Genomic DNA, 25,087 nt, shown 5'->3' with positions numbered 1-25,087 from the left:
GGGTGCCACCACTGGATTTCCTTTCGAGAATCCTTGCTCAGAGTGGATGCTATAGGAATATGGGTTGAAATGAATTAAGTTAGCAGCATCCAGCCTTTATCTGAGCTTGGCTGAAGCACTCACCTATCCTTGCTTGGAATCTTTATGAAAAATGAATGGCAACCAGCAGTGGTCTTAAAAATCTCTTGACTTCCTTAGAAAACGTTAGTCTACTGTTTTCTGCCACACTTGGGGCAGTCAACTGAAGGGTTAATTAGGCAGAAGTTGCTCGTATCTGGCTGATCCAGAGTAGGGTCAGCCAACAATGTGAGTAAAAGGATTAATCCCTTTCAGAGGAAGATTTCTCCACCTTCTTCTGGGAACCCAGACTGCTCATTAAGGCGAGCTAAGAGTGGTGTGATGACATAGCCCACAACAGATAAGATCCGGATTTCTTCATAGGCTTAGGTACCCGGCTCTTGTCCAGGCTTTCTCAATTATCGTTCCTATAGAAGAAGGTGGAATAATTGGGGCTGATGACATTTTACGTGTTATTAAATCTCCCTCCTTTGCTTCTCTCCCTATACTTGCCAACACATTTTCCCCTGGAGTCCACTGGAGGGGAGAGGGTGGGGGAGATTTCTTCATCTCACCTTCCCATCCAATGGTCATGAAGGTAGGAGGTGCATGGCTTTCTGTTTTCGTTTGAATTGGGTTTTCACTATCCTAAGCCTTCATCTTTTCTTTTCTCTGGTTCCTTCTCTGCAGTCTCCTTTCCGCCTGCTTCAGGAATGAACTCGTGGAGCCCTGCAGAGATGCTCCGAAACAATCCGACGTCTTCTTTAAACATTCCAACCCCCCCAACCCATCAGTGTACCCATAACAAAACACCACTTCTGCCTTTTGGAGTGTGCTAGTGGTGTGTTGTGTGTATGTGTTGATCATTCAGCCCTGGGAAGCAGGAGTGGAGAACGCTTTGGCTCCGAGATCCAAAGCCACTAGTGAAAACGAGCTCCCAAGGGACTCACAATTCTGCCCCAAAAGACCTTTTCTGCTGAGCCCAGCACCTAGCACACACATGCTCACTGACTGATTGATTGACCTCCTCCGAGCCGGAGAGTTGGCATTGGTTGGTCAGGCACCACGATGTCCATCTGGGATCTTCTCTGTTCTTGCATGTTTGGGCTGGGACAGGGTACAATGTTTGGTGGAATCTTTTTTCCTGTTATCTTCTGTCCTGTTAGTGGCATATACTTGGGTGCTTTTGAGCTGGTCTCAATCTTTTCAAAGCCTTTTTAGAAGACAAAGAAAAAAACATGTTTTCCAGATGTTCTCATTGTTTTGTGTATAAATCTCCAGCCAGTGCCTCAGTGGTTCAGTCTGGCCTGTCTAATGCTGGTCATGGAATACGATGGTAGTATGAGCCGACTAGGATGTTTAGAGTACCGCATTGCTGGGCAGAGAGAGATGATGATGACCGAAAATAGCTTTTGGGTCCTGACCCCTATCCCTGAGAAAAGATGGATCATTGATGTCCTTCCTCCTTGCCTGGTCGGGGGTTCCCAGGAGGCATTCTTAGAGGTCTGGGATCCTACCCTAGGCCTTCTTTAGCATACAGCCTTCCTCCATTTGGATTTTGAAAGACCTTCCTGAAATACTGTTCTTAACAGCCCAAATGGGCACGTGTAACCTGAGGTTTTGTTCAGAAAGAAGGCTGGTCAGTTCCTGGAACCACAATGCCCCTGGCTGGCTGGTCACCTGACTGATGACTGTCCCAAGCAGGTTCTCTGATGGAAGGTCTAAAGGCCCTACTCTAATAGAGAAGGGCTATTTGATTTGGGGCTAGAGCCTCCTGGTCCTCCCAAAAAGGTCAGACACATTCTGTATATTTATCAAGGATATTTTTCCAGGAAGCTTTGTGTGTTGACAAATTGAAAAACGAGCCCTCCACGGGGATCAAATCCCTTCCTTTCCTGGAGTTGGTAGAAAGGCTAGCTTTCTTTTTTAAACTTTAAATGAGCAAGGGTTTAAAGAATCTCAACATTTCTTATAAATTTAAAAGATGCTTTAAATGAATAATCCTTGAAGACTTAAATATCTCTGTTTATTTTCAATCCCCAGCTAGTTGCTTTGTGTCCAATACAGAGCTGTCCTATGAGGCTGTTGCTATCAGTTGTGTGATTGTTAATTTTCAATAAACTTTTGCATCTTGGTTTATCTCGAGGATTTTCTTTGCTGTCTCTCTTCCTTAAAGGTGCATGTTTACTTTCTCTAGTCCTTGAAGAAGCAGCCTAGTAGACTCAAGGATCCAGAGCTGGGAAAGGATCTCAAAGACCTTCTAATTCAACCCCCTCATTCTGGAGTTAGGGAAACTGAGTCTAAGATAGGCTAAATGATTCACCCAAGGGCACACCTGGGATTGGAAAAGGAAGCCCAGGAATCCAAACTCAGGTCTTCTAACTCTAAGTCCTGCACTCTTATCCACCATACTTTTAGCTTTCTCTCAATTCTGAACCATCCTGCCAAAATAAAATTTACAAATTTACCAGAAATTGAAGCTAAGCTCTCCAGCCTAGAGGAGAAATTCTTTAATGACCTACATTATTTTTTCCTCCCTTTTGATACCAGACCTGTGATACCTCTTTTTGTTGCTTTCATTTGGCTTTTAATCTCTCCCCAAAGACCAATGCCAGGAATTCAACCATCCCATCTACTTTTTCTTCCAGTCCTCAAGGATGAAGTTCATCTAGGGAAGGTGATTTAAATTCACCAAGGGCTACTCAGTGTGTTCTTATCCTTCTCTTATTAATCTTAGGAAAATTTTGTTTAAGTAAGGAACTCAGCCTTGATTAAAATCCTTGTTACTCAAGAATAAATGAAAACATCTTGGATTTGCTAGAATATTCTTTTATAAAAGTTCAAGTTACCCCTTTTTCCATGTAATTTATCTTATTCTTTTAAAAAAATGTTTCCATTAACTCCATTCCTTATTTAACCCATACTTTATTTTTTTAAAAATTTTATTTATTTAATTAATTACGAATATTTTTCCATGGTTACAAGTTTCATGTTCTTTCCCTCCCCTCCCGTCACCCCCTCCTATAGCCAACACACAATTCCACAGGGTTTTACATGTGTCATTGATCAGGAACTATTTCCATATTATTAATATTTGCACTAGGGTGATCGTTTAGAGTCTACATCCTCAATCATATCCCCATCAACCCATGTGATCAAGCAGTTGTTTTTCTTCTGTGTTTCTACTCCCACAATTCTTCCTCTGAATGTGGATAATGTTCTTTCTCATAAGTCCCTCAGAACTGTCCTGGATCATTGCATAGCTGCTAGTAGAGAAGTCCTTTACCTTTGATTGTACTACAATATATCAGTCTCTGTGTACAGTGTTCTCCTGGTTCTGGTCCTTTCACTCTGCATCCATTCCTGGAGGTCATTCCAGTTCACATGGAATTCCTCCAGTTCATTATTCCTTTGAGCAAAATAGTATTACATCACCAACAGATACCACAATTTGTTCAGCCATTCCTCAATTGAAGGACATCTCTTTATTTTCCAATTTTATTTTTTTTTAATTAAAAAAAAAAGACCTGTAAGGGTTAGGCAGTTGGGGTTAAATAACTTTTCTAAGGTCATGCTGTTACAAATCCCATAGTTTATACAATGACATATTTCCATTTCTATCTTAGAGTCCAAAGGACTCTCCTTTAAAGTAGACATACAAACAAAATTCTCCATTCCAGCTGGTGATCAATCTTTTAGCCATAGGTTGGTATCACAGCATGCTTACATACATATGGTCATTGCATTGTCCTACATTTTCTAGATGTGCCTGGTTTTTTCAAAGCTTGGCTGGGTGTTTTGGACCTGGCCAGTAAGGAGGAGAATGAATGCCATCAGAATAGAGAAACTTTAGCAAACTCAAAGGGTCCTTATTTTATTATATCCCCTTTACAGCCACTTCATCATCCTTCACAAATCCCTTAGAGGTAGGTCTGCGGCTTGTTCTTTCTTCTCTTAGTCTTAGCCAACGTTTTCAATATGACTTTCTTCTGAAGACCTGAGAAGAACAAAAGGGGTGAATTTAAGATTAATGGAAAGATATGAAGTAACCCTAAAAAGGAAGCCATGGCAGCCTCTCCCTGGGAGCAGCAAAGAGATCTGGATAGAATAGCAAGACCAGGTCTAGGTTACACTGCCTTTGACAAAACTATGAAGTATTTTAGGATTTCTTATGGAGCTCCAATTTTTTTTTCTTTCTTTCTCTATTGCTTGCCTTATCCCTCAATCCTGAAATCCCAATCATCAGTGGTTCTCTATTCCTTTTTCTCCTTAGCTACTGAGTATCAGGGTGTTTTTTTTTTTTTTTCTTACTCCTCCCTATTTATCAATATTGCATTCAGGAAAGGATCTCATGAATTCAACTCACATTCAGGCATCAATGACTCATAATACTTTCTAAGATACCTTCATGGGACCATTTTGTTTAATTCTTGCATAGATCATGTGCCCAAGCAACCACTCTCTGGTGTTAGAATTTCAAGCTTCAGTCAAAAAAAATCATAGATAAGTGGGATGTGGGAGATATATGTGTTTGTATGCATTTACACATATTTGTATGTGTGATTCATATGTGGGTTTTCTAATGTCTCACCTGAAAACATATCTGGAAAAAAATTAATGTTTTTTTTTCCTTTTCCCACTTTTTCATTCCCACCTTAATTCTATCATTCCATTCTTTCCTTCTAGCCTTCCTCTTCCTCCTTTCTCTTTCTATTCCCTATTTTCCCCAACTTTCTTCCTTAGTCTATTCCTTCATTTTTATTTTTCTTCCTTTTCTTCACTTCTTTTCTCCTTCCCTTTCTTTCTTTACCCTTTCTTCTTTCACTTCTTCCTTTCATTCCTCTGGTTTTATCTTCCCTTCTCTTCTACTTACTCTTCTTTTCCTTTCTTCTTCCTCTCTTCCTCCTTCCTTCCTTCTCTTTCCCTCTTTCTTCCTTTCCTTTCCTTCCTTCCCCCTTCATTCTCTTCCTCATTTCTTCCCTTTGTCCTTCATTTACTTCCTCCTCTCCTTCATTTTCCCTTCTTTTACTCCTTCCCACATCTTCCTCCTTCCTTGCCTTTCTCATGGTTCTCTACATCTTCCCCTCCCTACCCTCCTTTCATACCTTCTTTCTTCAGTCATAATGGCAATACCAGCTAAGTTTTGCTTTTCCAACTGGAAGGGCTCCCTCATACAGCTCCATATTTCTAACAAATACATTAAAAAAAAACAACAACAGTTCATGGGGTAAAATGGTCGAAATGCCCAGAACTCTTAGAGAAAAGTACTGTTCTTCATTTTCCCCATTTTTCTTCCTTCCTACCTCCTGTCTACCAAGGAAGCCGAGATCTCATATTTTCCTTGCACTCTTTCATACCCTATAAGACATGGGTCATCCAATCCACCTTCCCTTAGGCAACTTCTCTTGGCCTCCCAATCTATAAGGGCTTCTACACCAAAGGACAGTCATTAGCTTTGTTGACTGACAGGTGATTGGCAGTTGTCCTATCTTTTCTCTTCCCTTGCCTCAGCTGGACTCCTACTGCAATATGTCAAGTAATCAAAATACTACTTCTATTTCTGGCATTACCTTTTCAAGAATAAATGAGCCCTTTCTGACCTATTTCTCTGCAAATATGTTTCTCCCTTTCTCTTTCTCTCTTTACTTTTCTCCTTCTCTCTCTTCCATCCTTCTTCCCTTTTCTTTCTTTCTCTTAATTTAATTTTTATCTCCATCTCTAAATCTCTCTATGCCTCTGCCTCTCCTTTCCCAATCTCACTTCTCTTCTTTTCCCCTTTACCTTTTTCCCTCTTCATTCTCTTTTTCTCTCCTCCATATCTCTCCTTGAATCTCTCTTTTCTATATTAAAGGTGACACATTCACAATTCCTGGTATGCCTCACCTCTTGAAATTGTTTCCATTGATTTTTTTAAAAATATTTGACAGCTTTGAAGCATACTCTGCTATCCTCATTCACCATATCACCCACATGGTTGGCTTTCTGGATCCCCTGTGGGCCTTTATGGAATGTAGGAGATTATGTGATAAAAGGTTTATGGCACCTCTGGTTATTCTTTCCCATTACCTCTTACCTGGGGCATGGCCAATATCCTCTGCCCTCTGCTTCACCCCAGTAGGTACATGGGTGCTTTTTAAATTGAACCTCTGAGGTAATTTACTCCCCATTCCTCAAGTCAGGAGTATGTCTAGCAATGTTCATTGAATCTCTACAGTGTCAAGGAGCTCATGACTTAATGGGTTTGCTTCTGTAGAAGTTCAAACAGAGATATTACCACTCAATTCCCTATTTCAGGTATTGGGGTCTCCTTTCTTTATTCTTAGTTATTTTTTTTTCTGACTTACTGATATCCTAGGGAAAGTTTCCTCTGACCCTAGCTGTATTATTTCCCACCACCACAAGGCAGGGCGATGTGATGTTAGAAATATATTCCCAGAATCTGTTAGTAGTGGAATTCTCCAAAATCACCTGCAAAAGACAGAGAAACAATACCTAAAACATCAACTCACTGATGTCTCGCCCACTTTCCCCCACATCACAGTTTAGTTTGGACCCTTAAGATGACTAAGGCCATTATTGGGTGTCTAGGAACAAAGCCTCTCTAAGTTTAGGGAAGGTTTGCATGGTTCCACTTTGCCCTGACTCAACTGCTGCTCATCCTTACCTTCATTCACTCCCTGATTCCCTAAATTATCCCTGTATATTCTTCCTTTCTTTCTTTCCTCCTCCTCCTCTCTCTTTCTCTCTCTCCCTCTTTTTCCTTTTCCTTTTCTGTCTTTCCTATATTTAGGAATCACTTTTACTAGTTAAGTGAAAGAGAATAAAAACTCAAACTTGTTTTCACAAAGCTTTTGTTTGTCTATCACTCCCCCAAAGCTGAGGGCATGCTTAGTCTGTGTGAGAAATTCTCTGTTGGAAACTTCTTCCATAGGAAGGAGGTTCACAGTTAGTAGATGTCCTAGGCAGGATTCAATTACAGAGCTTTCTGATTCCAAGTCCACCACTCAATCAGCCTTAATGCGAAATTGCTTTGCCAGGCACACTGGGAGCCTATTCAGCTGTGTGTGTGTGTGTGTGTGTGTGTGTGTGTGCATGTGCGTGTGTGCATGCATATACCTGGTCAAGGGGAAATATTTCAAGATATATATGGATTCATAAGAGTGAAAAAAGATCTTTATTTTTCACTAACCTCAACTGGACTTTGACATTTCCATTAATTATGAAGAAACAAAAGAAAACACAATTTTGGGAAGGGACTGTAGGCTTCACTAGGTTGACCAAGGGGGGGTCCATGAAAAAAATAAGTTAATAAACCCTGATTCAGATATGGTTTCTTGGAAATCATTTTCCTCGAGGTTGAGATTTTCTAGTTTAGTTAAAGGTTAAGAAAGTTCAAACAACCTTCTTTATATCTTACCAGTGAGTAGTTCTTTGGACAGAACCCTGGAATATGAGTAAGATGGTATGGATTTGAATACTGAAGGCCAAGCCCTTTACCTGTCAGTTCTTCACTTTCCTTCCCTCTAGAATGAGGAGGTAAACTAGGCAATATCCAAGGTCCCTTCTCCTATGATGACCCAACCTGCAATATTGATTGCCAATAGTCATATACTAAGTCAATGCTCTTAGCATGTATGAGAAGTGGGAAACTATTAAAGCTCTATCATAGCTACATTTCTTAAAATTAGAATTACACCTTCTAGCCCTAAGCCCAGGAGCTATATTAATATATTTGCTAACATAATATATACCTTTATATGTAAGTGGACTTTTTTTTATCAAGGTTTGCAAAGCACTTTAACCACAAAACACTGTAGAAAAGACACTGTTGGTATTATTGTACCCAATTTAAAGATGAGGAAGCTGAAGGCCAGAGGTTTAGTGATTTGTCTATAGTCATATAGTTTATAAGTATCAAAATAGGATTTGGAGGCAGGTCTTCTTGATTCCAAGACCAGTACTCTTAAAATGGTGGTCTTTCAGATGAGTTTGTCATTTTGGTTGACATTCTAGTTGAATTCCAACACAAAAATAAAGCTATAGGACTGGGAGAGGGGAGAAGGTGGGGAGAAGAAAGCGGATAGATCCTTGACTTCCTAACCTTATATTAAATTGCAGTCTAAGATCTTAGTCTAGTACTATCATATTTTAGGAAGGAAGTTCTTCTGGGGGGAATTGAGACAGGATGAAAGAACTTTGGCCTGGAAGTAAGAGGTCCTTATTCGGACATTTACTGACCCTGTATCTACTAATTAATTAGTCAATCTGGTGAGCTTCGTATGCCTTACAGCCCCATAGAAATAGGAGCTGCTGCTATTTTTCCCACTCCACAAGTTAGGAATTTGTTTTCAGAAATAGCTCACCCTCCTGGGATCTGAGATTCCAGTCAAGTAGAAAAATACCAAGAATCTTGCAGCTCATTATTGAAATGGGAAAGCTTCTGATAGGAAGAAACAGTGGCTGACAAGCAGATTTTTGTCTGCCTTCCTTCCTGGGAAGTCAGAAAAGCAGCCACTCTCCTGGGGAGAGATATTATTGGTATTCCAGAATGCTTTTCCCAAGGTCCAAGATCACAGCAGCTGAGAAAGTTGGATTCCAAGTTAGGACCTCCACATGGCAACAGAAAGTGCAGCCAAATGCCCAGAGGTCAGCTTTGCCAGCCATTTTCCGCATATTTTGAATGATGCAGGAAGCAATGAAATGCCCTGGCTGGGACACGGCATTGGCATCTTTGTGTCATTCCTCATCTATCAGTGGGTCTGTGCCTCATTGCTTTGCTCACATGTTGGGTTTTGGTCAACTTTATAGGAAGCAGTTAGAGGGAAGGGTGGGAGAGAAGAGCTGATGAGAAAGGTTTGGTATAGATGCTATGCTCTGGGCCTTTGAGGAACATCAACAAGTAATGAAATATATCTTGAATTCATCCCTTGTTCCTATCTTCCAACTTCCCTGTTGGAGGTTTAATTCCAGTGAAGTTATTTCTTCTAGCCAAGCACAGGGGTAGGTTCATATCCTTCCCCTACCAATCCTTTGGTCTATCCCAGCAGTTAGCTAAACTCAGCAGAACTGGGAATGCCCTGTTCTCCTTTTCTCTAGTACCCTTCCCCTCTCCTCCCCTCCCCTGGGCTTCTCCTCTCATGCCTCTACATTTCTTTTTCAGGACCTCAATGCAGTCACAGACATCATATGGTACCAGTTCCCCACCTCTGAGCAAGATGAACAGCATCAACAAACTCCCTTCTGTCAGCCAACTCATTAACCCTCAGCAGCGCAATGCCCTCACCCCAACAGCCATCCCTGATGGCATGGGAGCCAACAGTAAGAGCCTTTATTTTGGCATCATTTGAAACACAATGCATGTTGTTATTGCATATTATGGAGAAGTGTGGCTGATATGGAGGAGAGAGAGGAATCAAGGAGCAAGAGAGCTGGGTGCTATGGGAAGTCATATTCTCTAAAGCAGTGATTCCCAAAGTGGGCACCACCGCCCCCTGGTGGGTGCTGCAGTGATCCAGGAGAGCAGTGATGGCCACAGGGGTATTTGGGGGCGGTGAATAACTGTAAGGGGGCGGTGATAGTATGTGACAAGGGGCACTAAGTAATATTTTTTTCTGGAAAGGGGGCGGTAGGCCAAAAAAGTTTGGGAACCCCTGCTCTAAAGGATACTCCTCTGTGCCACTGTGGGCTCTCCCTCTAGCAACACTAATGACATCCATTATATTTCCTTAGGGTCATAAGATCATGAATTTAGAGATGGAAGGGGCCTTAGAGCCATCTAGTTCAACCTCCTTATTTTACAAGTGAGCAAACTGAGGCCTGCAGAGGATAAATGACTCACCCAGGTTTATCCAGCTAGTAATCATGAGAGGCAGAATTCAACTCAGCTCTTCTTGAATCTGCTTGCAGCATCCTATCCCTGGGATACCTAGATTCATTCTATCCTATGTATTGCTTTTCGGTGTTTTGCTCTAAATCCCACAAAGAAAAGCAAACCAGGGCTCTGGATAGGTGAATTTTCCCCTAGTTTAGGTGATTCTATTCCTACTTGAATTAGAGAAGGCTGAGGGCACCTTCATATTTACTTTCATTTATTTATTTGTCTGTTTTTTAAATTAATTAATTAATTAATTAATTAATTAATTAATTAATCTTTACCATCATCTTTAGATTGGTGTGCCTCTGTCTTGCCCTTATCCCAAAAGGATCTAGGGAAGCCCCTTTGGGATAGAAGAGGATGGATGAAAGAAATTTAGCAAAGTGGGAAGGGGCTGAACAAGGAAGGAAGAACAAAAGCAAATTTACTTTAAATGGTCCACAAATTCCTCACTTATCAAATAAGGAAGATGGGGAAGGGCTTGGAATACTCCAGAGCCATGATCTTGTTCAGACCTTTCTACTCCTTCCTCTTTCTTTGATTAGTTCCAATGATGGGCACTCACATGCCAATGGCTGGAGATATGAATGGACTCAGCCCAACCCAGGCACTGCCTCCTACCCTTTCAATGCCATCCACATCCCACTGCACACCCCCACCTCCCTACCCCACAGACTGCAGCATTGTCAGGTGAGTAGCTAGCATCTTCTCTTTGACATGGGGTATCACTTGGTATGTGTGTGGGGAGAGGCTGGCCGGGCTTTTTGCAAGAAATCTACTGATAGAAATCGAATGGAGAAGCAGCTATACCGATTAACTAATGAAGAAGCATTTATTAAGTGCCTATTACGCTCTGGCACTAACTGTTTTGTGCAGAAATGGTATCTTCTTCCTTGAATCGGGTTCCTATCATCCAAGAGAAATTGGTTAAAGGAAACCTGCCACCTCTACTCTAAAGGGATAAGATACTGGGTTGGTCAACAATCTTGAGTGTCTACAAGCATTTATGGAGTACTTCCTAAGCGTCGGGCACTGCCCAAAGTACTTGGGATACAAAGAAAAATCTAAGAGTCCCTGCTGTCCAGGGGCTCACAACCTAGTGGGATAGACAGAATGCAAACCACTGCGAATAAACAAGACCTAGGCAGGAGGAATTTGAGAGAACAAGCAAAGGGGAGGGACTAGTATTAAGTAGGGGGACAAGAGTGCTTTGCTGAAAATGCAGCCAGGAGGCCAGAGTCCCTGAATCAGAGTGTGTGATGGAAGTAAGGAGGAAAAGACTGGACTGGTAGGAAAGGGCTGGTTCCGAAGGATTCTTACCACCCTTCTACATGTTCATTTTCATTCATCCATTCAACAAGCATTTGTTAGGAATGGATGGATGAATGAGCTGTATGGTCATGGGATCTCTGGACCCACATCCTTGTGTCCTCATCCACCTTCTGCTGACACCTCCCCAGGTCCATGTTGCCTCTTGGCATCTGGGGGATGGATTTTCTGAAAGAGCATTTATTTACACTTGCTAGCTTGCTCTCTTTCCTTTCCATCCAACTTCATTGCTCATAGCTCTTAGCCAGCTGGAATCGCATAGGAGAAGGGAATGGACCTGGGATTTCATTTCAGTAGGGAACTCCCAGATGAGGAAACTCCTTCTGCCAAGGAAGGTTGCCCAGAGCATTGAGAGGTTAGGCAGCTAACCCAGGGTTGGCAGCTAGAATGTGTCAGGTAGGACTGGGACCTAGGTCTCCCTAGCTCTGAGGCCAGCAACTCTCTCTCTCTCCACTAGTGTATGCTGCCTCTCTATCCATTAATATAAATCAATATAGTATTGATAATAATAATAATTTATTAATAAAATAATAATATAATAGAAAGTCAAATGAAAGCCTTTGCCATATCGATGTCCAGTTAGGTACTCTGGCTATCTACCTGGTTTATCTTGCACCTCTAGAGGTGAGGGGGTTTCCCAGAAGGTTCGCTCCATGAAGGGTTAGACGATTTCTTACTTTGGTGCCCAAAGATCTGAGCTGGAGTTCCATCTTAACTTCTTGGCTGGCTTCTACCCCAAATTCCACATTGAGATGGCTCTTTCTGCCCCCTCCCCACCCCCAGCAGTCCCCAAAGGGTAGAAGGTTGGGGTATCCTTTATCTGGCAGAGCAGTCGGGGTGAACTCTCGTTTTCTGTTTCCTCCTTCCTCCTCCCCTCCCCCCTGCAGTTTTTTAGCGAGGTTGGGCTGTTCATCCTGCCTGGACTATTTCACGACCCAGGGGCTGACCACCATCTATCAGATTGAGCATTACTCCATGGAAGTAAGTAACTGTCAGACATGTCTCTCAGTTCTATTTTCTGTTCCCACCCACCCTCGGACACCTACCACCTGTGTCTTGAGGTTCAGAGCACCTCCGATTTCTCAGGGAGTTTTTCACTCCCCCAGAACCATAATAATGAAGACAGATAATAATAACAATGACAACGACTCACATTGGTAGAGAGCCTGAAGGTTTCCACATGTTATCTCCATCAAGCCTCGAGACAACTTAGAAAAATAGGGGTTATTACTGTCCCTATTTTACAGATGAGGAAACTGAGCTTCAGAGACGCCAGGGGACTTCAGTGGCTAGTGAGAAAGGCAGGATTTAAGCTCAGGTCCTTCGACTGCAAATCCAGGATTCTGATCTACACTTTGATATAGGAAGGCTCACAGGCTTTACCTGTCAGTGGTCCAGCAGACGAGTCTCCTTGATTTATAACCATTAACCAGTTTTCTACTATGTGCAGACCCTGAGGGAAACAGAAGATAGGATCCCTACTCTCCTAGACCTTATATTCCCAAAGGAATTCACAGTCCTTTTCCAATAAATCAGTTAATCAGTCTTATCAGTCTTACTGAAACATCTTATAGGCAATAGCCATGGATATGTGAATACAAAGAGAAAGAATGAAATTGCTCCTGCCTCATGGAACTTACATTACATAAGGAGCAAATACCATGAGCATCAAGGAGGGGAGAGAAGAGAGAAGAGAGAGAGAGAGAGAGAAAGAGAGAGAGAGAATGAGAACATGAAAAAATGGTAGAAATCTCCCATGAAGATAAAACCATTGAGATGTCCTTTGTCACAAGGCAGAGATGGAGGTTAAGCTCAGGGAAGTATAGACTAAGGCACAGGTTTCCATTAAAGGACCAGGATCCAAATGGTTCTCCTTGGTCCTTGCTGCCTCTAGTTATGCAGGCCCCCTCTCTATGAAAATTCCTCCATTCCTGGCTCCCCTGCTACTGCTTTTAGTCCCTCATGAAAAGCTTTGATGAGGACGTTTCGTGGGAGGGAAGCTGCCTTGCTTTCTCTGGTTTCTCTTCTTTGGCTTCTTTGCTCTTCCCTTGGCTGCAGCATTTTTTGACTGGGACTTCTTCAGGTTGTTAGCTGCCCAGGTCTTCCTCTTTCTCCACTGTCTGCAGGGTGGACTGCTTCTCATTTTCCTGCCTATAGAACCCCAAGTTTTGGCCAAACTTAAGGTCCTCATATTCATGCTGTCTGCCTTAAAACAAAACAAATGATATGGAAGCTGCGCTTTGTCATCTCCAACTTTGACACCAGAAAATCTCCTTCTCTTCTAAGTCCATCTAGAGTTCTGCCTCCAGTCATCACCTAAGTCTACCTTGGCTCCCACTCTCTGATAGAGGAAGTAGAGCTGAGAGTTAGAAGCTGAAATTATTAATTGCAAGGCTTTGACAGGGAGACCCAGTTGTGCTTCCACTTGCCTTGAATTAATCTCAAAAAGCAAGATGATTTTAAATAATCCTCCCTGATGAAAAACAAGAGATTGGGACTAGGTCGCTTCTATGATCTTTTCTAGGTCTAAGTCTATGATTCCATGAGGAAAGAAGAAAAAGGGAATAGATATTCATTACCCCCATTTTTAAACTGAGGAAATTGAGGTAGGAAGACGATAAAGGGGGCTTAGTAAGTATAATGCTGAGCCTGGAATCAGGAAGACTCATCTTCAAGAGTTCAAATCTAGCTTCAGACACTTACTAGCTGGGTAACCCTGGGCAAGTAACTTCATCCTTTTTGCCTCAGTTTCCTCATCTTTCAAATGAGCTGGAGAAGGAAATGACAATCGACTTAAGAATCTTTGCCAATAAAACTCCAAATGGGGTCCCTGTGAGTTGGTTGTGACTGAAAATGCCTGAACAACAATAAAAGAGGCCAAGTGACTTTCCCCGGGCCACACAGCTAGTTGGTGTTAGAACTGGAATTTGATAGCACAGATATCCAGACTTTTAGTATTGTCATTGTTTTATTACCAGAACTGCCTGTAGCCTGAAACTGTTGGAAAGGGTTGTAAATGTGTAAGTGTGCATGTGTAGGGTGTAGGGCTGAGTGGGAAGGAGGCCTAATTTGCTAACTCCCTCCACTCCCTCCCACTTTTAAAAATCCATTAAGTCAATTTGGTTCTACAAAAACCAGTTAATCACCTACTGTGGCACAAAGCTAGAAAATTTTGTTCTATGGTGCCAAAGAGAGATTCAGTCTAAGAGATATTTTCCAAGCAATGAGAGGGGGTGAGGACCAGGACACAAATGGAGTTGAAAGACAAAGTGGAATCCAAATGTCATTATTTTCAGGAAATTGTGTCCTACTACAATGGTCTCCACTGTGCTAAGACCTTAGAGTTAAAATAACCTTTGGCAAAATCTTTGCACTAAAATTCTCTAAAAATATTATTTTGATGGTGGAGAAAAAGCAGCTTCAAGCTTATTTTAAAATAAGGTGGTGGGGCAGCTCAATGACTCAGTGAATAGAGAGACAGGCCTAGAGATGGGAGGTCCTGGGTTCAAATGTAGCTTCAGATATTCCTAGCTGTATGACCTTGGGCAAGTCACTTAATCCTCATTGCCTATCCCTTAACATTCTTCTGCTTTAGAACTAATTTTTTCTAAGACAGAAGGTAAAGGTTAAAAAAAAAAAACACAAAAAACTGGGCAGCAGCTGAGTTCCTCATAACACACAATGATAAACATTCTCCCACTTGATCATGTACAAAACTTTGAGTCAGGACAACCTCCTGGGTTTGATTCCTGCCTCTGACACATTCAGATTCTATGATCCTGAGAAATTTTTATCTTAATCTCTCTGAATCTCAATTTACTCATTTTAAAAATGAGATAATGTATGCCTGGTATTCTGCACAATTTGAAGTGATGTAGAAAGAGCAACTCTCATTGTCATTATGTCTCCCCCCCCTCCACACACAACTTACCCTAGTGAATATTTGAAGACACTGCCTAGAGTGTCTCTAAATTCTGACTACAGCTCCATCTATCACTAAATCAAGAAACAGTGATGATTAAAAAGACATTCTGCTTCAGGCATTGTGCTAGGTATAGAGGGTGCAAATGGAAAAGTCCATTTAGATAATATCCAGAGCTGCTTTACTGTTTCTCTACAGTCTGTCCTCTAAAACTGTCCATGGAGGGTTTGGGCAGAAATACTCCCCTTTCTTAGGCATTGCTGTCCAGCTCTAATTGTTACTTAATGTTTCTTGACATCAAACCCAAATCTATCTCCCTGCAGCTTCTACCCATTATTCCAGGTTTTTTCCTCTAGGTTGAACAGACCAAGTCTATTCCCTCTGACCAGAACAATCTTTCAGATTCTTGAAAAGAGCTTTTATGATGTCCTTTAGGTGAAATCATCTCCGTTCCCATATGGCATCTGTTTGAGGGCTTTGATCAACTCCAGGTGGTCTCCAGTTTATCAGCATCTCACCACATAGTTCCTAGAACTGAATCCAATATTCCAGATTTTTTCGCCTATTTCCTGTCAGTGTTGAATGGAAGCATATGAAAGTCTGGGGTTAAAGAAGCCTAAGAAAATACAAGGGCAGCATCATTACTTCCTCCAATCATTTGTTTATACGCTTTCTAGTTAGATCCCAACATATCAGGAGAGTCACATGTTCTTAGTCCTGGGATCTGGTTTCAAATCCAGCTCTGCCTTGAATTCATCTGGACCATTTGAGCAGATCATTTCCCTTTCTGAGTCCCAGTTTCCTCAGCTGTCAATTGAGAGGGTTAGATCAGATGACCCTGGAAGTCCTTTTCACCTCTATACATAATCCCATGGTACAACATTAAATTAACCTTCAAGGAGAGATTTATTATATAACACATAATGGGGGATGGATAAAATTGACAGCCTGTCTTGGAAATAAATGCTGATTATATGAAATTCAATGAATTCTTAGCTATCAGTCCATTCTTAACCAAGGAAGGTTCTGAGATTTTGGGGGGAATGTTTGGTTGTTGATATTACTCCCCTAAACCCATTAATTGAAAACAATTGTGTTTAGGGATCTAAAAATTGCATCATGTGTCCTCCTTGCATGCTTCCAAGTTAGATTTGTCGTTGCTATTTCATACTGTAAGATGCAGTATCTGAGGGCCATGATGGCAGCCCACTATGCTCTACCTTGGTACTGGCATCAGAGGCTTTGAGCAAATGGTCAACCCTACCTGAACAATTCAGGGATTATTGGGTCAATAACCCTTTGATGAAACCTAAGTAAAATCCGGCATCTTTGCCTTTGAGAAGCAACATGATATACGAGTGACAGCATTGACCTGGGAGCCAAGAAGATCTGGGTATAAATCCTGCCTTATACTCTTCCTAGATAGGCCACCATCTGGACCATGGTTTCCTCCTGTGTAAAATGAGGGATGAATGGTCCACCGAGTAGACTTAAAGGGCCAGGGCTTCTTTAAGTCTATGATGAGCAATTTACTCACTTGCTCCCCTCTCTGACAGGATCTGGCAAGTTTGAAGATCCCAGAGCAGTTCCGCCATGCCATTTGGAAGGGGATCCTGGACCACCGGCAGCTCCATGACTTCTCCTCACCTCCTCACCTGCTACGGACCCCTAGTGGCTCCTCAACAGTCAGTGTGGGCTCCAGTGAGACAAGGGGTGAGCGGGTCATTGATGCTGTCCGCTTCACACTCCGCCAGACCATCTCCTTCCCTCCTCGGGATGACTGGAATGACTTCAACTTTGACATGGATGCTCGTCGCAACAAGCAGCAGCGTATCAAGGAGGAAGGGGAGTGACCACCTACGCTCGGGGCAGCCCTTTGCCCATTATCCGGCCCAAACTCTCCTCCAAGCCTCCCCACCCCCACCGCGGTACTGGATTTCCAAGTGCTCCCTTAGACCAGCCTCTTCTCCCCTCCCTAGTCAGTTTGTCCTTCTCTTCACGAGAAGAAGAAAGCCATTCCTTGCTTTATTATGGTAGTCACCTCTACCCAGCCTTTGGGTCCTCAATTGTTCCAGCTTCCAGACCTCCATTCTCTGACCATCACAGGAAGCAGTGGTATGGGAAAAAGGGAACTTTTGTTGTTGCTTTTTGGTTCTTGGGATATTTTTCCTCGACCCTTTTGGCACAGCTGATTTTTTTTTTTTTTTTACCTTATATGCTATCTTTGGTTGGAATTGAATCTTTGATTCAAGATGCTATATAAATACATAGTATATTATATATATATGTATATATATATTGGGCTGGGGGAAGGAGGTGTTGTGGTCATAATTTAAAGGAAAGGAAAATGAGTTGCACTTAAGGAATGATTTTTGATCTTTTCTTTTTCTTTTTCCTTCCTTTGAGATGGCTCTTATCCATCCTCAACATCAAAATGATAATGCTAGTGAGCCGCTGACACATAAACCCTAGTTGCTCCCCTATGGGCTTAATGCCATGTTCAGGCCCTCCAGGCCCTGAGAAAATCCTTAGGTTGGGTCCACTTCTACACATTGAGATCACACAACTGATGGGGACACCCATGAATCTCTAATCAACTTCCCCCTACCCCTGGCAGCCACATGATTTGGCAACCATTGCTTGGCTCATGCTCTGTCCAGTTCTAAGGAGAATGGCACTTGCTTAGGGCAAAGCTGTCATGAGGCCTACAGGGGACCTCTTTAGACAAATTCAAGTTATTTCCCATAATCCTAGGAGAACACTTTGTTAAATGCCTTGTGGAAAGAAGGTTATGTCTCTGATGGGACCTAAATATGACCAGGTACATTCCTCATTCATGCCTAGGTTGGCACTCATTTTGACTCATATCATTTCCATTTGGACACCTACCTACCACCCAATCCCCTCCTGCCTCCATCTTAGACTAGTAGGGGCCGGGGTAGGCCATTCAATTTCTCAGATCCCAGAAATCTGATTTTCACCTCAGGCTGCACAGATTTGCTTTCTTTCTTGCTGTTCATCAACAAAGTATGAAAAAAAAATCAGCTCTGACAGTTGTCCTGTAATTGGCTGTTGAGTAGCTTTAGTTTTTCCCAGATGCTGCATCTGTTTCACACTGACCCACCCCAGGTTTCACTCCCTGTTCAGTCCACATAACATTTTCTCAGGCCTTTTCCAGGCATGTTTGGGTGTAATCCTTTTAAGGGAGCCCAGAAGAGCTCTCTGGGATGAGCCAATCCTGTTGAGTATCTACTAAACCAGAAACCTAACTCGGAACAATCCCTTCAAAAGCCAGAATCTTGTCATTCTCCTTAGCAACATTCTGGGACTGCTTACAACCTCCTGCCTAGGGGATTCTTAATTCAATGTTCTGGAACCCTTCTGCTAAGGAACAATGCATACTGAAGCCCATTGAAACTTGCCCTTCAGACTGTCTGCTCTGGGCTTCTCTTGACACAAAATGGCCTACTTTTCTTGACTTCATGGCAATTCATTTTGTCCATGAACATGGCTTCAAACTTCCCTTTGGCTCTCAATCAGCCAAAGTTGACATACTTCTTGAAGAAGCTGTTAAGCTCTCCCACTCTCTAGTGAGTTTCTTCCAACAGAGAGACTCGATATTGGCCTGGGGGGAACCTAGCAGGACTCCCCTTTGCCTGTTGAGATGAGGCTCTTTCCCCCCTGAACCCCCAAACCATTTCAGAAGTGCTGTCTTTAGCACTCCATTTTATTGGGAAAGATGAACATAAGAAACACATCTTTCTCTATTACTCTCAGTCAGCATTAGATTTCTCTCTGTTGTGCATTACTCTTGGCTTTCAATCAAGCTGTCCCTGCACATTAAACTGCCTAAAAGAAAGAAGAATAAGTTCAAGTGGGGGCTTCTGAGGCCCCAAACACAAGAGGAGGTTTGTGTATAAAGTGTATATACTTTTGTGTGCTTGCAGAAAAATGTATGTTTTTGTATTTGGGATTTTTTTTTTGTATTTGTATTTTTTTCATCTTGGGATAGTGGACCTTCCAGAACCACAGATTAACCCTCTTTTTTAAATTATTTTTGTGCGAAAGGCCATGGAGCCCTTGACCCACCTAATGGTGGAGTTGGACAGCTCCAGGGTCCTTTGGTACCTGATGTGAAGTGGCTGGCCATAGACAGAGGATGATTGTCAGAGGGATTTTCACACATCAGGGAGAGTGAGTCCTAGATTTCAAGGCTGGGCTATGCTCCGTAGAGCACTATGGGCCCAAATGGATGGATATGAAAACACTAAACCAAGTTGTCGCTTAGTACCTTTGGGGAAAAGAAATGACTTCCTTCACAGCCCTGAGTGTTGGCCCCTATCACAAAATACTTCTTAGTTTTAAATCCTAGAACTACTCTCATGTTAACCAAAGAACTTGGCTGTGTGGGCAAGTGGGAACCCAAGAGCCAATCCAGAGATCTTTACCCATCCCTCATCTCCTGGGCTTGGCATCGACCCAGGCTAGGCTCAGATACCTGAGGTTGGGGTAGTCTCTCCTTTTTGTATTTATATTAAGAAGCATGGGAGGGGGTTAACAAAGTAGGGGCAGGGTTCTGGGTGGGGGAGGGAAATCTTCATATACCCAGGAACTGAAGAAAACTTGGGTTGGTCCAGCCCTTCCAAGGAAGGATTCCAACTAGAGCAAAGGGTTTTCTTTGGTGCTGGGATTGTGGGTGGATCATTAATGTCATCTTAATCTGCAAATTCATTTATGTATTAGTCTCTCAATGTCTTCTCATCCCCCCTGGTTTCTGAACAGGTCAAGAGGGATAAAGATTAAGAGCCCTATATCAGTAATCATTAGAATTTGTTCAACTTTTGTTTTTATTCATTTTTGTATTTTTATGTTGTCTGTTGTAAAAAAAAAACAACTAGTTTCAAATGTCTCATCTTTTTTATACAATTTTTAATGTTTTTGGAAGAAAAAGAAGCTACTGATGAATGCAATACTGGATTTTTTTTAAAGTTCAAATATATATAAATATATATATTTTTTTCTCCAATTCTTTCTTGTGTGTGCTCAGGATGAGCAAGTGTGAGAAGCCATGGTGGCCTTTCAGGACGTGATACCAATAAAGACATTCATTGAACACGGATCCTTCTTGCTCATGTGTCTTCTGTCCTTATACTCTTGGAGAAGAGTAAATCTGAAAATTCCAAATGGATGTCCTATCTGTAGGGCAGGTGATACCACTGCTAACTATTACAATATCAAATCTTATGCCACTCCCCTGCTAAAGAATTATCTATGGCTCCCTGCTAATACTAACATAAATCAATTAACATTGAAGCATTTAGGAAGGACTTACTACATGAGAAGCCCAATGTTAAGTGTTAGGAGTGCAAGTTGCTAAGGGAACTGGGATTAGAACCCTAATTTCCTTACTTCTAGGGTAATATATTTTCTGCCTTACCACAAGACAGTTCCTGCCCTTGAGGAGATTACATTTTAATTTGGGGGGGGGGGATGTTGGGAGACACAGAACAGGAAGACTTCAGGCAGTGTTGTGATGGCCTGGTTTCTTGTTATATAAGAAAAAAGGTTCAATGATCAGTCCTGGGGGTTGGAGAGGTGGGCAGGAATGAAGCAGATTTCCATTGGATGGGAGATTTTCTGAAAGGGCCTGGTCAGGAGACTGTAGGAAGTTACAAAGAACTTAAGATTGTAGTTCATTATTTTTAAGAGTTGCTTAGAGACTCTCTTGATGTTTGGGTGTGTCTCGAAAGAGTAGAAAATGGGTAACTACACAAACAAATTCTGAAATTGTCCATATGCCAAGGGAATGGCAGTTCTGAACAGACAGGGATAGTTTCCCCAGAGGGATCAGATGAGGAGATTGGGCCCAGACCCTCGGCAGCAGCTACCATACATCTAGGACTGGTGTCACTGAGTCCAGAATGCATAGACTCATGCTGCAGAAGATCTTAAAAGTCTCATCTTTACTCAACCATTGACTAATTCTTTAACCTTGAAGAAATCAGTGGGCTTCTCTGTGCTTTGAGTTTCTCAACTCTGAAGTAAGGGTTGATCATTGGAAGGAATGGCGTGAAATTAATGTGACTGGAGAAATCGCCTCTTGGGGGACCCAGTACCCCTCCTTTCTAAGAGTTTCTGTTGTTTCCCCTTCTGTACCTTCATAGTGAGATGTCATGTGTTTTTTTTTTGTTGTTGTTGTTGTTGTTTTTTCTGGCTCTTCAACATCGCAACATTTCTCAGTGCCAAATAAAGGAAAGACAGAAGTGGGGCTAAGGTCCTTCCACCCACCACTAAGATGGTGGATCTCTAGGTTGGAGGGAGAGCTGCCTTTGGATCACATTGAGAAGGATTTAAACTAGCATTTGAGAAGAAATAAGCTGAGTCACTGGATTCTGAGTCACTAAAAAAATAGAGGCAATGGTGTGGTGTAATTCATGAGGAACCAGAAAGTGACTGAGTTTGATGAATTCTCCCAAGTTCATAAAGCTGGAAATTTAGAGGTCATTTAGTCTAACCCCCTCATTTTACAGATGAGAGAATTGAGTTTTAAGGAGACCAAATGATCTGCCCAAGCAGAGGCAGGTAACATCAAAGCTGGGATTTGAACTCAAATTTCTTCCTATTCTGTGACTTCCTAAATTTGAATTCCCCACTATGCCACTGATGACCTGTGTGATCTTGGGCAAATTGCTTCACTTCCCTTGATATCTATCAAAGTCCCTTCCAACTCTATGTGTGTGTGTGAGAGAGTGTGTTAGTAGAAGTCCTGGGAAGCTCAGCTTTCTTCAAGCTTCAACACTGAATACCACTTTCAGGATGACGGGGCCTCTAAGGTCCCTTCTACCATAGCATGTACCAGTGTATTCCCTTGTTGAGGAAGGGCTGGTGTGTCTAGGATGCCTTCTAGTCAGTCATTCCACAGAGTTGAGTCCTCCTTCCCAGTCCCATTCACAAGGGAGTCTTGCCAGACACTTCCCACACAGGGGTGAGAAGGCCCCATGTCAACAGTCTGCTTTCCGACATAGTAGGCAGACAGCATTGATACATCAACGCCTTATCACTGTCAGTACCTTCAGGTGTCTGGTTGCAGTCAATAGAGGTTGAGTCATTCAACAGTCTTCTTTCTTTTCTGACCATTCATAGTCTTAGAGGACTTAGAACTGCAAGGATCCTTAGAGATCATCCATCCATCCATGGGAATTCTTGAGTCCAATCCCCTCACTTTATTGATAAAGACACTAAGACCCAGAGGCCTCTCGTGATTGGAACAAGGTCTTAGAGGTAAAAAGTGACTGAGCTGGGACTTGAACTCAAGTCTGACTTCAGGACATGACCATATGCACACTTTACAGATGAGGCCCCTGAGACCCAGAGAGCCCCAAATAAAGCAGAGATGGATTTGAATCTAGGTTTCCAATTATCAGTCCCAGGGCTTGAGCCCCAATCCATGGGAACTTGACCCGACTGCTCCACTCACCTCCTCAACCTTCTTACCTTTGCTCCTGGGCTGTAATACCTGAATAGATTGCTCATCGGTCATTGTCTCCTGTCCAAATGACTGCTCTCTAATTATTTCCATAATTCTCTTGAGTAATTTCAATTTCTCTTCCACACATGGAACAGGTTGGGTGGCTCCCCAGTGAAGAAATGGGGGTGGTAACCTTTGGAAATGCACAAGGAATTGAAAGGGTGAGCCAATGTGAGCAGAACATGGTGGGGATAGATCTGTATTGGGTGTCATTCAGTCCAACCTCCTCATTTTAGGGGTGATAAAGAAGCTGGCTCAAAGAGGGTCACGGCCTTGCCTGACCTACAGTCCCACAGTCCATCAGGCCTAGAAGCAAGCCTCTGACTTTGCTTCAGTCCTTTGACTCCAAGTTAAGGCATAAACTGGCTGCACCCTACTGTTTGCTCCATGACCTAGTCCAGAGGAACAAAGTTCTCCTGCCTTTATTTACCCCCTCCAGACTGAGAGTCTCTCTTTTGGATACAATTGATCCTTCTTTGCAAAGAGACTGGCTTTTTCTTTCCGCATGCTTAATGCATCACTGTTGGAAAGTTAATGAGATCACAGCAGGACCAAAGGAGTCAGCATTGGGTCTAGAAAGGATAGACCTTCAGATTATAACAGTGTTGGGAAGCCCTCACAGATCCTCTTGTCTAACCTCTACAATTAAGGGCTGCAAAATTGAATACCTAGAAAGCAAAATGATGTCCCCAAAATATCAAATTAGTCCTAAAATCAATCAATTGAGGGATCCAGGAGTCTTAGTCCCTAGTCCCAAGGTCTTTCTTACTGTGTCCTAGATTAAGATAATTTCCTTTCCTGGAATGACATCTCTGTGGTGCTTTTTTCAATCACAATTACATTGATTCTCTTTAATTAAAAGAGAACAATCCTGAGTCTTGGAATTCTAGAATGCTAGAATAAGGATTATGTCATCTTTTGTCTTTGGATGGAATGGTAGACCTGAAGGCCAGAAGACCTGAGCCAAACAGAAATTTACCAGCTCTGGTAAAGTGGGTGAGTCACTTTTACCCCTGTCTTCCTCAGTTTCCCCATTTGTAAAAGTGGGATAATAATAGCACCTTCCTCCCAGGGATGAGGTGAAGTCAAAATGAAATATTTAGATGGAATCTTAAACCTTTAGCAGCTCTCTTTATTAATAATTTCCCATAACTAGCACATAATAGACACTTCATAAGGGCTTGGAATTTATTGATTAAGGGCAGTTAGGTGGCACAGAGGATAGAACACTGTGTCTGGGATCAGGAAGATCTGAGTTCAAATTCATCTTACCGTGTGACTTTGGACAAGTCACTTATGTGTCTCTGTTTCTCGTTTGTGAAATGAAGACACACTAGAGAGGGAAATGGTAAATCACTCCAGTATCTTTGCCAAGAAAATCCCTTGGAAAAAATCTATGAAGTTTATTGACTGATTTAGATGTGGAAACAACCTCATAAATCCTTAAAACCACTGGAAATTGAAGGTCAGGAAAGTGGCATTACTTAGCCAAGGTCACACAGATATAGATGGCAGAGGCAGGATTTGAAATTAGGTCCTTTACCTTTTGATGTGTCATTCTTTTGAGCGGTCTGTAGGTTACCTGTGGTGCTAGTTGGACTGGTCTTGGGCAAAGAAGACAGCATGGCTCTGGGTGACTGACCAGCCATCACTGCATCTTTGGACTTCATCCTAAGTGATCACTTAGTCTTTAAACACTCATTAGTCACTTACTGTGTGTGAAGTACTATCACAACCTGGGGATCCAAAGGAAGCAACATAAAATCCCTTCCCCCAAGGACCTCACAGTCTAATGAGAAAGAATGCTTTTGGTAAATGAGTTACTGGAATGGGTGCAGAGGGAAATTGAGAAAAATGGCCCCACATCCTTCCCTTCTGCCCAAGCTGATTCCCTAGTCCCCTGGGGTCATCATACCTGGTTTGGGATTTTTCAGGCTGACAGGCATTTTCATAAGACAGAACTGTGACTCCATTGGCCCTCCTGCTTACACCTTCTTCCCTCTCAAAAACATACAAATAAGAATCCCTCAGTGGCTCCTAATCTGGTCTTCTGCCTCACTGGCACCATTGATTTTAGGAAACAGTGTTGGTTCTAGAGATCTGAGGACTGAGGAGTCTGATTGAAGACTGTAATGTAGAGGATGGCAGCATGGAATTCCTGCAAAATACAGGGTCAAGCCTCACCCAGAATTCCAGGGGACCCTCCCTACAAACCATGGTGGAGTGCCCCATATCTGGCCATCTAGGAGAAGCGGAGCACCCAGCTTCTCCAGGGGCCATGGCCTGCGAGAAATAGTAACTAGTGCTGGCAGCAGGGTGGCACAGCTTGCTCAATGTTAGGCAGAAGCTTGCTTAGGCTGACTATGGTTCCCCCAGG

The 25,087-nt window shown here is 42.4% G+C and overlaps 1 protein-coding gene across 3 annotated transcripts in view; it reads left to right on the top strand.

Moving 5' to 3' along the window:
• TP63 (tumor protein p63) overlaps positions 1-17,035 on the top strand; it is a 176,768-nt gene extending 159,733 nt beyond the window's left edge. For 2 of the 3 annotated variants that reach the window (XM_044670887.1, XM_044670886.1), the window contains exons 10-13: positions 9,218-9,375; positions 10,477-10,621; positions 12,148-12,241; positions 16,739-17,035. In XM_044670887.1, coding sequence (XP_044526822.1) covers positions 9,218-9,375; positions 10,477-10,621; positions 12,148-12,241; positions 16,739-17,035 — 694 coding nt within the window. Of the gene's footprint in view, positions 1-747; positions 1,044-9,217; positions 9,376-10,476; positions 10,622-12,147; positions 12,242-16,738 lie in introns of those variants that run through there. The other variant, XM_044670888.1, reaches the window with a different exon arrangement.
• The last annotated feature ends 8,052 nt before the right edge of the window (positions 17,036-25,087 follow it).

This window comes from Gracilinanus agilis, chromosome 3 (genome assembly GCF_016433145.1).
Source record: "Gracilinanus agilis isolate LMUSP501 chromosome 3, AgileGrace, whole genome shotgun sequence".
Taxonomy (NCBI): Eukaryota; Metazoa; Chordata; class Mammalia; order Didelphimorphia; family Didelphidae; genus Gracilinanus; species Gracilinanus agilis.
Note: the sequence above shows the minus strand (reverse complement) of the source record. Positions and strands in the feature narration are given on the sequence as shown.